The sequence below is a fragment of the Eumetopias jubatus genome, unplaced genomic scaffold (assembly GCF_037043125.1).
Source record: "Eumetopias jubatus isolate StellerSeaLion01/CBP00866 unplaced genomic scaffold, mEumJub1_p1.0 scaffold_2, whole genome shotgun sequence".
NCBI lineage: Eukaryota > Metazoa > Chordata > Mammalia > Carnivora > Otariidae > Eumetopias > Eumetopias jubatus.
This window is the reverse complement of record NW_028274808.1, coordinates 146,050,659-146,063,343: the sequence shown is the minus strand read 5'-3', so window position 1 is coordinate 146,063,343 and position 12,685 is coordinate 146,050,659. Positions and strand designations below refer to the sequence as shown.

The following is a 12,685-nucleotide window of genomic DNA, read 5'->3' as shown; positions in this document are numbered from 1 at the left end:
CTATTTCTATTTCTGGCTCTGCCCTGCCTTTGTGGGTGACATGAGGCCACTCATGCTTATGTGGTTACATTTCCTTTATGCAAAGTGCAGTTAGTAATCTATCTTATCTAGCTACCAGAGATGCTCTGAGGATTCTTGGGTGATACCTGAAAAATACTTTGATATTGGCAGTAAGCCATTGACAAATTACTTAATTTCTCTATATTACTTTGTTCTACAAAGAAATAGCATTTGTGCCTCCCTAACTCCTAGTTTTGCTAGGAGTGTAAGTAAACTAATTTGAAATCCCCAGGATGAACCCTATAAATTTAAGGTACTATCTCCCTTGGACATATTCCCTGCCTTTAATTTATTACCAGTGGATTCCACTGTCTTGCCAGTGGTTGCTGTGATTGCAGGATGCTTTCAGACTAAAGCTAATACTGATACCTGGTAATCAACAAATTAGTTGATTAGTGTCTCTGTTAACTCTTCTTACTAACTTTGACTGATGCATGGTGCTTTTTTTTTTTTTTTGCTTTAAGCTTCTCAAAATGTAAAGAACAGTTGCAGATATGAACTCTAATATGTTGTTTTCCAGGCCCTTATGTATCCTTGAACATGATAACATATTCTAATGAAGGCCACAATTAATGTTCAGTAAATAAGCCAGTCATTATCTAAGGACAAGGTTGGTTGATACGATAATTTAGAGAGTGTATCATGTATGTGGGAAACGGATATATTTCCCATAGAGTGACATTAAGTTGAACCCTAAAGGATGAAAGGATAATGGGAGCATCATGGGCAGGCATGTGTGAAGACCCAAAGTATTTGAGAAGTGGAAATGAGGATGATATGGCTGGACCACGTGAACAAGGCGGAAGTGGCCTGAGGTGGATAGGACCCAGTTAATTCATGGCCTTTTATGCTATGCTAAAGATTTAGGATTGTATTGAGTGTGCACTGGGGGGCCATTGCAGAAGGGTTTTAAGCAGGAAAGTGACCAGACAAAATTTGCGTTTTAAAGAAGATCCCTTTGGCTGATACATGGAGAAAGCATTCCAGGAGGACAAAGATAAAAGTGGGGAGACTGTTGCTAGGATTCGACTGAGAGATGATTTTGGGTTGGAGTAGGGACAAAAGAGGTGGAGACAAATGGGTTTAATTGCCAGAAACTGCTGATGGACAGAAGGAGACATGGAAGTGATTGCTTCTGGGTTTCCGCTCTGGGCAATTTAGGAGATTCCTGTGCCATTTTGTGGAGGCTTGAGGTCTCTTCCCTCTGGAGCCAGAAGGGAACTTGGAAAGAGAGATGGATGAGAACTGGAAGAAGCACCTGGAAGAACAGAAGGTGGGAAGAACTAAGAGGAGGAGAATGAAAGGTGTTGGAAGAGCTTATGAAAAGGCCAGAGGAAGAAGAAAACAGCCTGGCTGGCCTCACCCGTTCGTAAGCTCTTCCTTTTTGGGATGAGCACTGCCCTGAGAAAGTCTGGGCCCTTGTCCTTGTTATACTAGTTCCTGCCAGTGTCGCCACAAGCAAATCACTTTAACCTCTCCAGGCTCCTCCATTCGTCTGTAAGGTGAGAACGTTGAGCTGTATTTTCTCTAAGATCCTTTTTAGCTCTAAAAATTCTATAACCATTCTAAATATCTTAATTGGTTAAGTGTAATGGAGCACATAGAGGGAAAGGCTAAAAGTTCGTTTACTGTTTCTCCAAGTGATCAGTGGTGATCAGTGGAGGACAGATGTCGTAGCCAGAACATCTTCATATTTGGGGCAGTTTATGGAGCTAAGGGTTGGTTGTGGATTTGAACTTGTCATTCTAGGGGTGCCTGGGTGATGCAGTCAGTTGAGCGTCCAACTCTTGGTTTGGGCTCAGGTCATGATGTCAGGGTCATGAGATCAAGCCGCCCACCCCGAGTCGGGCTCTGCACTCAGCAGGGAGTCTGCTGGAGATGCTTTCCCTCTGCCCTTTCCCCAACATGCGCTCGCGTGCGCTCTTTCTCTCTCTCAAATAAATAAATAAATCTTTAAACTTGTCATTCTATGATTGTAAGAGAGAAACATTTTCAGAGAACTCCTGAGGCCTTTTTTCCTTCTAGGTAATTACTAACTTGAAAAAGGACTAATTTTTTTTTTTTTTTTTTTGCTGTGTTTTGCGTTTTGCTGTGTTTTGCAGACAGTGAAAGATGGGAGGGATGGTGGTGGTGGGCTGCCACTGTGGTAGTGGGAAAGCGATAAAGGAAACCTTACATATCCAGGAGCACCAAGAATCCCTGTCTTTACATTATTAACTGGCTGTTTGGCTTCGGTTGACTTGCTGGTAAATGAAGAGGTTGAACCATGTAATGTTGAAGGTCATTTCGGCTCTGAAAGTATGACTATGTGCTGCTGTGTCAGTGAACGTTGTCCTCTTTTCTGGGCATGTGGAAAACCATAGCCATGGAAATTCTGGGATTGGACTTATTTAGTCTAATGCAAGTCTCTCAGAGCACTTTCCCTAGTTCTTGGTCGTTGTTTTAGTCCTGTGGCATTATCCATATCTCATTTACCCACGTGTAGGTATGTGAGAGCAGGGAATTATCTGAACGAATATTAAATATTTGATACCTGATTAGCCGTGAATGTATAACTATATGGTGGATTATCTGTCTATAGCAACTAAAGACTATTCTTCCTATTGCCCAGCCAGGGCGTAGGCTGGTGCTAAAAGGGAAGCCATAATAGTTGGAGAGGGACAATGTGGGTAGGATGAGAGTGTGAATGTGTGCATTTATGTGTCTCTCTCAGCTGCCTCTCTGGCTGCAATCGCAAATCCAGTTATCAGTGACCATTGGATTAGCCATTGTTTTCTCTTTTCCAAACCTGCTTCCCATTCAGTTGTGCAAATGGTGACCACAAGAGAAATAACTGAAACTGTCAGTTCTCAGTGTTTGGATCACAGGTGGATTTTGTTTGACAGCATGTGTAGTGCACATTAAAATTCATCAGGTCTTTTTGGGTTCTGGGGGTGTCAGGATGAGTGGGGGGGGGTCGTCTCTTCCTGTTGGGTGGTTCCTCCTCACTCTTAGCACTGCCCTGCCTGGTGCTGGCCTTCCCGGGTCTTTTCGTTGCAATCTACTCTGCTCAGTTAAGGCAAAGGACAAGAGCTCCTGGGGGTTGGCACTTACTGCGTGAAGGCTCTGGGTAAAACTCTACCCAGAGCAGGGTGGAGATTGCCAGGCATGTGTTTCTGGGCAGGATGAGGGAAGATTGAGGTGATGGAAGGTGTTGCCTCTGTTGAACGTTTAAACCCTGTATAATGACTAAAGCAGCCCACTGAGGGGCAAGTTAGACTTGGTCTAAAGTTGGTTCTTCTGTCCTCACGAGTGCCTTTGCTAGAGAGCGGGAGGGGTTCACAGTTGTTATCCGGGCTCAAGGGTGGTGGGAATAAGGAGCTCTGTATTTTCCCCCTGGAAAGGGAAGGGAGAAGGAGGATCAACACTTGTGTGGCACCTTTGTGTACCATACATGGTGGGAGATACTTTATTGACATGGCTTGATTTGGACTGTCCATAAAAATGATCTCTCTCTCTCTCTCTCTCTGCATCTCCCTATGTATGGAGACTATGCAGATATCTCTCTATATCTGTATATACCTATATCTAGTAGATAGAAATATAGAGATATAGATGTACATATAGATTATATTTTATGTCTACAGATGAATAGAAAAGAGATTTTGCTAGAGCAAAGTTAAAATTGCTTTGGAGAGTCAACTTTTTAGAGATTGTGAAGCACTTCAGGAACTGCCCTTTATGAAAAATAAGATGACTTTTAGTCCTGTTCATTCATTAAGGTAGGTTTCAGGACTACCTTTAAATGGTTATTTTAGCCTAGATGTTTTCAAATAATTGATGACCACTGAACATATTAAAGTTATATTTCTTTACAAATATTCACTAATTCAAACTATATTTTATCGTGCTGGTCAGTTTTTTGCCTCTTATTAGCTATCAGTAATGGTAACTATAATGGAATCTTAACCTCAGTGTGTGGTCTTCGAGTCCTCCTCTGTACCTAAAGACTATAATTAGAACTTTGCTAGAAATGAGCACTTAAAAGACAGGTGGACAAGTTTACTGAACTAAAGGACAGGAGGCTAGCTGAATAACCATAAACTTGACTCCCGTTCAAGACGTTTTTCCTGTAGCTGTTTGTTTCTGCCTAGAGATTGTTACCATGATCATCATCATAAAATATTAAATATTAAAAGCACTGTACTGGGTAAACAACAGATAACAAGCTGAGATTTCTTATCAGTCTTGCTTGAGGAACCTCAAGTTGCCTTAAGGTTTTCTTTGAGGCTTTTAGTGGACAAAATTCCCATGCAGTTCAGTGGGAAGAAAAGTATTTTCCTGTTTTTCATCACTTCGACTGTTTATTTGCTTGCATGCCTAATCTTAAATGTAATTGGTAGCATTAATATTAAAAGAGATTACTCGTCAACATTCAAAATTATTTATAAATAAATTACATAAGTAATATATAACTTTTTATTAATAAGCATATGCATTATTTTTTCTTCTATGTGAAAAGTGACCCCTATCCAAAATACAAAAAAAAGAGAAATCAGGCCTTGCTTTTGTAGTGGTATATGTTTGAAATGTGGACCCTCCTGCAAACATTTCTTCAAGGTCTGACTTTCTCCGTGTTAACTGAAAAATTATACCATGCCCTTTGAAGGGGGTTTTCTTTTCATGAGCTGATATTTATGCCCCAGTAAATTATAGCAGTGTTACTTGGATTATATCTTATTAGAGCTGCTTATGGACACTCTTATGTGTTGGTGGATAATAAGCTAACAAATTATTTGAATTTCATTTATTAAAGTATTTCAGATTATATGTACTGATCTATTTCTTCTTTTTTTAGAGAACGTATAACAACTTTATTCTTCCAAGATTTTATTTAAATTCAAGTTAGTTAACATACAGTGTAGTATTGGTTTTAGGAGTAGAATTTAGTGATTCATCACTTACATATAACACCCAGTGCTCATCCTGACAAGTGCCTTCCTTAATGCCCAACGTTTATTTAGCCCGTCCCCTGCCTCCTTCCCTTATTTAGCCCGTCCCCTGCCTCCTTCCCTGCTCCGCAGAGTGTCAAACCCACAGCCTCTGTGGCATCTGGACTTGATACTATGAGTCTGTTTTTGTACTTCTAAAAAATCTTTGACATTTGTTTTGGTTTAAGAAGTAAAGTCTGTAGCATCTTTTTGTAATCTGTCACTCATCCAGCTGCTCTGCCTCCTCTTCTCCATTTTTTCATAATTAAAATAGAAATAATAAATACTTCTTAATTTTGCTTCCCTCCCTTACATCCCTCTTGGCAATAGACACAACATGTTTTAGGAATCTTGGCATAAAATCAGCTTACTTTAGCTAAGGCAGGGAAGGCAGTGTTTGACTTGTATTTTGGGAATATTGCTGATTAGTTCTAGAAGGGTGATATAAAGTGCCAAGCATTGTGGAGTCTTTGAACTGGAGAAAACAGAAATTCAGGTGATTATAGGAGGAGAAACCATGTGGATAAAAATCAGATTGGGAACATCCCTCAGTGTTTAATTAGAGATGTGTGTAAGAGGATGGGGGTGGCGAAGACTTTACCTGTCCTCTGGTGATCCTTTCGATCCATCTAAATCTATAGGTCTAAATCTTTGCCTGGAAATCTACCCTCCCCCACAGCCACACTCAGCCATCCCCCTCCTCTTCCCTCAGTACTGACATCTCAGCTTTTAAAAAATATTTATATACTGCCTTATTCCAAAAACGGCTTAGTGTGAAGGGAAAGTAATAGTTGAAAAGCTGGAGGAGTGAGGTTAGTGTATAAATGAATGTCACAAAACTCTGCCTACCCGCTGCTGGTTGGCCCGAGATTTGTCTCTCTATTTCTAGCAGCCAACACAAAGAAGGAAGTATAATCAGTTATAAGACTGAGAGTATAAATACTGTATACTGTATAGTATAAGTAACCACCCCCCCAACACACACACAAGAAGAAGACTAACAAACCACCGCTAAAGCAGTGATGAAGCACTCACTGTTCTTGATATTGACACCTGAGACCTATTTCTCCTCTGGGATTGAATGAGTTAGCCGGTGACGGTATCCATGAGTTCCCTGAACCTTGGTTTCTTTCCTGTACAATTAGGATAATAGTATCGAATTCGTACAGTTGTGATGATTGCATGGGGTAATAGATATAAGAGACTTAGCCAGAACCTGGCACATTTGTAAGTATCCAACAAATTGTTGCTATCATCTGTATGTACAGTAAACATAGTAATATGTTTCCTAAAGGAGCTAATAGATCGATCTTGCATATAGAGGCATACGGTGTTTTAACTACCCAGTCCTTTATAGAATTTTGAGTTTGGCTGGTATAAAACCCTCTTTTGGTTTGATGGGTTTAATTCTACAAAATTCTAAATCATCCTTGGTGGTGTCTGTGAAAGCCTCTTTAACTCTAATAACTACAGAGATACTAAGTGTAAGAGTTCTCTGTTGGTCTGAAAACATGATCCCAGCTATCAATGACATGAATTTAGAAATATCTCAGGAATTGGAAGAATTGGACATGATAGCATTGCAGTACTTCTGCTTTCAGCTGAGGTGGAGCAGGTGAGGATGGGAAGATGTAAGCATCACCTAGTAATACTTTCTGACATTCAGAGATAACTAGGAAAGCCATGTGTTCTTCCCAGTAGTACTGGCTGTGGGATGGAGTATGAGATATTCCCAAGACATTTAGAGTTTGTTGGGAACTTATACCATCTGTCAGAGAAAGGCATGCAGGGTATTTATCTGAGCACATGATACTGAGGCCACTGCCAAATCAAGGACTGAATGCCCTTTGACTCACACCTAAATGAACACCATCAAATGTAGATTCCAGTGGTTTTACTTTCTACAATTTTCGTAGCAAAAATGGAAGCTTTATTTTAATAATATTTAATGCAATCACCTTAAATTTTTTTTCTACTTGAGTGTAGTTGAAAAAATCACCTTTTCTTATGAATTATAGCTATTTAAAAAAAATTATTGCTTCTCCTTAGGAAGTTTTTGGTGAAATTTTGGAAGCAGTTTTGGGTGACATTTCTAGCAGAGAGGTTTTATTTGATTTTATATATATATATATATAATATTTATATATCATATATATATATTTTTAGTCTAAAATTCTTTTACAAGTTAAGCAGGTAACTGTCCCTGATTCTTTTAGCATCTACGGTTTTGTAGACTCTTGCTGGATTGGAAAACTTGTCTGTCAAGTTTCTCATTTTTTATTTTATATGTATAATAATACTCCACCCTCAACCTTTATAGATTACCTAAGTGCTTGCTGTCATTTTTATGAGTTGCAATTTTAAAAATAGCCATCAATCTTCATGACATATCTGTGAGACAGGTTAAGATATTTTATTGAAAATAAATATTGAAATCCACCTAGGAGAGTCTTATCAACAATAGTATATTTTCATCAGTAATTCTGCTTCCCGAAGACAGGTATTCCGTGGGAGCAGCAAGAAAGAATCTTCCATTTGAGCTCATTTTACTTTTGGTATTTTTGTTACTTGGCATGTACAGCTTATGAAATATTTGGTCATCACCTTGAGAAAGCACGCCTTCTCCTCACTCTCCAGAGTGAGGGTGTCTTGCTCTCCTCCCGTGGGCGAAGAAGCTGAAGTGGACAGTGACCGAGAGGTAATTGATGCAACACAAGCACTGTCCCTGAGTTCCTAAAGGTTTATTTAACCGCAGGACCATGCTCTTTCTCTTCTCCCTGAACCCAAGATAGAAAAGGAAAATTTAGTTACCGGAAATGTGTAAGAAGAAAAGGAGGATGCTTTTGAGTTTTGCCCAGTGTCATGATTTCCTTTGGCAGCTCTTGGAAAGCAGTATCTTCTTTACTCGGGGAATAGTCTATTCTACTGTGCTGTAAGGATGCCCACATAAGAGGTCACAGCTATGTGGTTACCAGAGAATTGTAGCTTACCAGAGGCCATTACTGAGAGTATTAGGAGTGGTTGTATGGGATGGGGGTGGGCGCGGAAGGTACACTGCTGCCCATGTGCAGGAGGGATCTTCCTGGATTGGTGGAAAAATTCTAAAGTTGATTAGGGTGATGGTTGCAGAACTCTGTAAATATACTAAAAATCTTTGACTTGTACCCTTAAAATGAGTGAATTTTATGCATGTAAATTATACTTCAATAAAGCTGATAAAAAAATGTCTGAAATTTGGGGTGTCTTGCCAGGAACTGCAGTTCTGCTTAGTATCTGGGCTCCAGAGAGCATCATCATTATCTGAAAGCTTCCCCACCTATGTGAAAGTGTGTGAAAGTGCGTGAAGGGTATGTGTTGGGGGGAGCACCTGAGGCAGGAGCTAGAGGAGATGGGGGTAAGCTGAATCTTCTTTATAAAGTGGCGGGGGAGTGGGTGGGGACTCGTGGGAAAGCATGTGACCATGGTGCGAATAAAGTGGCACCATTTTTGTGGTGGTGTAACTCCAGTTAGGTCCCAGAAGGTCAGGTATGTTCCTCTCCGTGGGCTTTGAAAGCTCACTCTCTGAATCACCCTCTTTGGTTAGGTTGACAACAACAACAGTTTATAGTCAGAAATCTTACCTTAAAATCCTATCAGCCCATATGAACTATCTTTTAAGTGACTTATCAAAGACACTGTGGGTAAATAAAAAAATCTTTCTGTGTAATATCAGTATGACTAATGTAGCTTCACTGACTTTTTTTTTTGCTTAGTTGCCATTATTTAATAAGATGTAGAAAATATTTAATATGACAGGTTTTAAAATTTTCTAACCTCTTAATTCTTTTCATGATGTTTTCCTGATTCCTGAACGAAAGCAACCAAGCTCTCAGTGTTTGATTTACTCTAGAAATTGGTTGGCTTTGCTTACATATATTGTGTGACTCGAGATAAAGCTGCAGGACTCCCTCAGTAACTGGAGTACAGGAAACAATTGACACTGTTTCTTAATTCACATTGTTTCTGAGACATTTCCTACTTCCTAGGAGAATATAGCTTTCCCATGAGAACAGTTTGCTCCCAAATGGTTAGACACGATAAATTTCTCATTGGCACTCATTCTGTGAGGAGAATTTCACTGTGCTTTGTAATAGTTGAGTTGGTGTGTGTGTGTGTGTCTGTCTGTGTGTGTTGGGGGGAGTTTCATACTTTATATAGATGCCTCCAACTTCATTCCAAATACCAGATTTTTTTTTTTTTTTTTTTTTTTGGAATGCTAACCCATTCACTTAGGGATCTGCATTCCTTAGTTGGAAGCTCTCTCCTAAAGGAGCATATAGTTGTTTTAATCCTTCCAATTTAAGGGAACACCCCTGTGAATGAGAGTGTTTTTAGATATGCCTGATGAGTTACTGTGGAAAGTAACTCACAGCAGTTTATATTAGACATACTGCATGTATATGTATTGCATGTTAGGTGTGTGGTATTATCCATGGCATTGTAAAGTGGTCATCAAGGAATAATTCTAGAATAGGATAGGAAGTGGGAAAGATGAGATTAATCTCATCTAATTCGCAGCTCAAAAAAAAAGTTTTCACATTACTTCCGAGGTGGTGGTTCCCACATTCTTTTTTTTCCCAAATAATTAATTTTTTGAGTATAATTGCCACACAATATTACATTAATTTCAGGTGTACAACATAGCGATTCACCTTCTCTATACAATATGTGTGCTCACCACAAGTATAGCGGCCATCTGTCACCAAACCACACTGTTATAATATCTGACTATATTCCCTGTGTTATGCCTTTTATTCCCATGATTTATGTTTTTTTTACCTTTTTAAAAAAATTTAAATTCAATTAATTAACTTATAATGTATTATTTGTTTCAGGGGTACAAGTCTGTGACTCATCAATCTTATATAATACCATCATCAGTGCTCATTACAACACATACCCCTCCCCAGTGTCCATCACCCAGCCACCCCATCCCCCCACCCCCCTCCCCTCCAGCAACCCTCAGTTTGTTTCCTGTGATTAAGAGTCTCCTATAGTTTCAGAAGTTATGCTGTATATAAGGTGAAAGTAAAAGTTTCCCAATTAAAAAAAAAAGATGTGGAACTTTGAGTTCCTTTCTTTTTTTTTCTGTCTTATCAGATTTTGTAAAAATAATATCACTTGTCAGTTTTGCAGCTTCTTCCATCTAGAGAACTAAAAGCATTTCACAATCTTTTTTCCTCATGCCCTTCTCTTCAAGGCAATTTTTGCTGGGCTGCGTTTATTTTTATCATTGCAACAACCAGTTTTTAGAAACTTTTAGAAACGAAAAAAGAAAAATGAGAATGGTACTGTAACTGACATTCATTTTAGCTGTTTCCTAGTGTGAACATTTGAGTATTTCTAAAATCTTCTCTCCAAGTATGTCTTATTTTTTCTCAATTTGTCCCAGTTCTAAGTCTCTATTCTGCTGATTTGGTAAAAAAAAAAAAAAAAAAAAAAAGAAAAAGATAAAGAAAAAGAAAAAGTTTTAATGCAAAAGCTTATCCCCAGCAGAATGACTTCTTGAACTTTGAGTTAGATCTTTATTTTTTGCTGCTCCCAGGCCTCCTTTTTCAGCACCCTGTTCAGTACAGTCACAGACTCAGGAAGGTTAGAACTGGAAAGGTCTCCGGGGATCACCCAATGTAAGCCTCTTGTTATACAAATGACGAGATTGAGGCCCAGAATGGTGAAGGGACCTGCTCAAGGTCAAATAGCTAATTGATCTTGGAGGTAGGACCAGAATCAAGAATTCCTGATTTCTGGCTTGGTATTTTTTGGTTTCCCTAAACTTTTAAAAGGAGTCTATTTGAATAGAACTGGGGTACACCCTCGCAGAATCCTAGTGCCAGCCAACGGATTGAATTATACTCTAGCGAACTGAAAATTGGGAAGAGATTTTATTTTTCCAGTTTCTTTGTCAAATATAAAGTGGTAATGAATCCATAGACATTTTCTTCTGGCCTGAGGAGCTTGTGAAACTTATATGCAGCAGAGACTGTGCTTTGAAATGACTGATGATCTGTGTACCTTCTTAGGTCACCATACCATCTACATTGGGGTCCATGTGCCGAAGAGCTACAGGAGAAGGAGACGCCACAAGAGAAAGACAGGGCACAAAGAAAAGAAGGAGAAAGAAAGAATCTCTGAGAACTACTCTGATAAGTCAGATGTGGAAAATGCTGATGAATCCAGCAGCAGCATCCTGAAACCTCTCAGTGAGTACTCCCTGGGTGTTGCTGCTTTTCTCCGCCTCACTCCCACATCCTTGGGAAAGACACCTTTTAGGATCTTGTGACTAATGGGGAGGGGCACGGTCATACTGGGATGGTCTCCTCTTAAAGGATAATGTCTGTGGGACTCCTTTCTTGTCCTAGCAGGTTGTTCTAGCAGGAGATCTGGTAAGATTCTGAAAAGATCTGAGAAGGCTTAGGCATGCTTGTGTACTCTACGTTTTGACTCGTGAGGTAGGGCAGAGTGTTATACATGGTATTTAAGTACAGTAATCAGTAGTAACTGGAAGACTCAAAGAATTGCTTCCAAATAGGTTCTTTTAAGAGAGTAGGTCAAGATGAGAACTATATATACATATGACGTTGATAGGGTGATAGATGGTGTTTAACCAGGTTTTAGAGGAGGTCGATGATTTGCAAAGGACGAGTGGAAAAGCATCCTGTGAGTCAGAGAAGAATGTAGAGTGATACAGTTCTTGAAATGTTGAACATATTAAATATCATACGTTGGATAGAAGTGTTATTGAGAACAGGGTAATGAGAGCTCAGAGAACAAACACCCAAGGATTCAGTTGATAGGGTGGACTGTGTATTTGGGTGTATGCATATGTTGCTTTTGCTTCTCTTGATGTGGAGAATATTTGGCTATCTGGGGAGCTTTGTGGCTGAAGTGAGAATGAATATGTGAAGAAGGGAGAAGCAAAAGAAACACATGCCAGTTTTGGAAGATTCCCCAACAGGAGCTACGTAGTGACAGCTTTTCATGTTGGCAGAGCTCTGTACATTCTTCATCTTTTCGCTACAGTTGCAGAAATATGGAACCTGCAATAAAATGCGCTATGGGTGGCACAGATAAAGATCCGGCTCAGTCCTTGCAGGTGATGAGAGGCCAAATTAGAATTAATGGCTCAGGAGTGTTGAAAAGTGAATTTACAGAGTTAAATTAAAGAGGGTGTGAAGTGTAGTGAGGTGAATCTGTGACTCTCGAATAGTCTCACCACTGAAACTGAGCAGGTGGCTTAGGAGCTAGGGAAGTACTATCCTAAGAGGAACAGTACAGATGGACCACCGGATTAGAGGGCAAAGGTTGGAGGAAAGCTTGGAGGTAGACCACAAAATTAAAACTTAAGGATATTAGAATAAATGTAAGACAGGAAGGACCAAAGGGCAGGAGGAAAGAATTCTGTACTTTTCATTAGAATGTTGGGGAAAAGCCTTTCTGAAAGGAATCCTTCATATACTGACTAAAATAATGGGGCCTGATTCAAGCAAAGTCCTTGAAATGCAGGTAAAAAAGGTCATAGTTGGGCGCCTGGGTGGCTCAGCTGGTTGAGCGACTGCCTTCGGCTCAGGTCATGATCCTGGAGTCCCGGGATCGAGTCCCGCATCGGGCTCCCTGCT

At 39.8% G+C, this 12,685-nt stretch overlaps 1 protein-coding gene across 2 annotated transcripts in view; it reads left to right on the top strand.

Annotated features, from left to right (window-relative positions):
* SLC4A4 (solute carrier family 4 member 4) overlaps positions 1–12,685 on the top strand; it is a 290,745-nt gene that overhangs the window by 7,917 nt on the left and 270,143 nt on the right. For both annotated transcript variants that reach the window (XM_088020772.1, XM_088020764.1), the window contains exon 3: positions 11,090–11,269. In XM_088020772.1, coding sequence (XP_087876898.1) covers positions 11,090–11,269 — 180 coding nt within the window. The remainder of the gene's footprint in view (positions 1–11,089; positions 11,270–12,685) is intronic.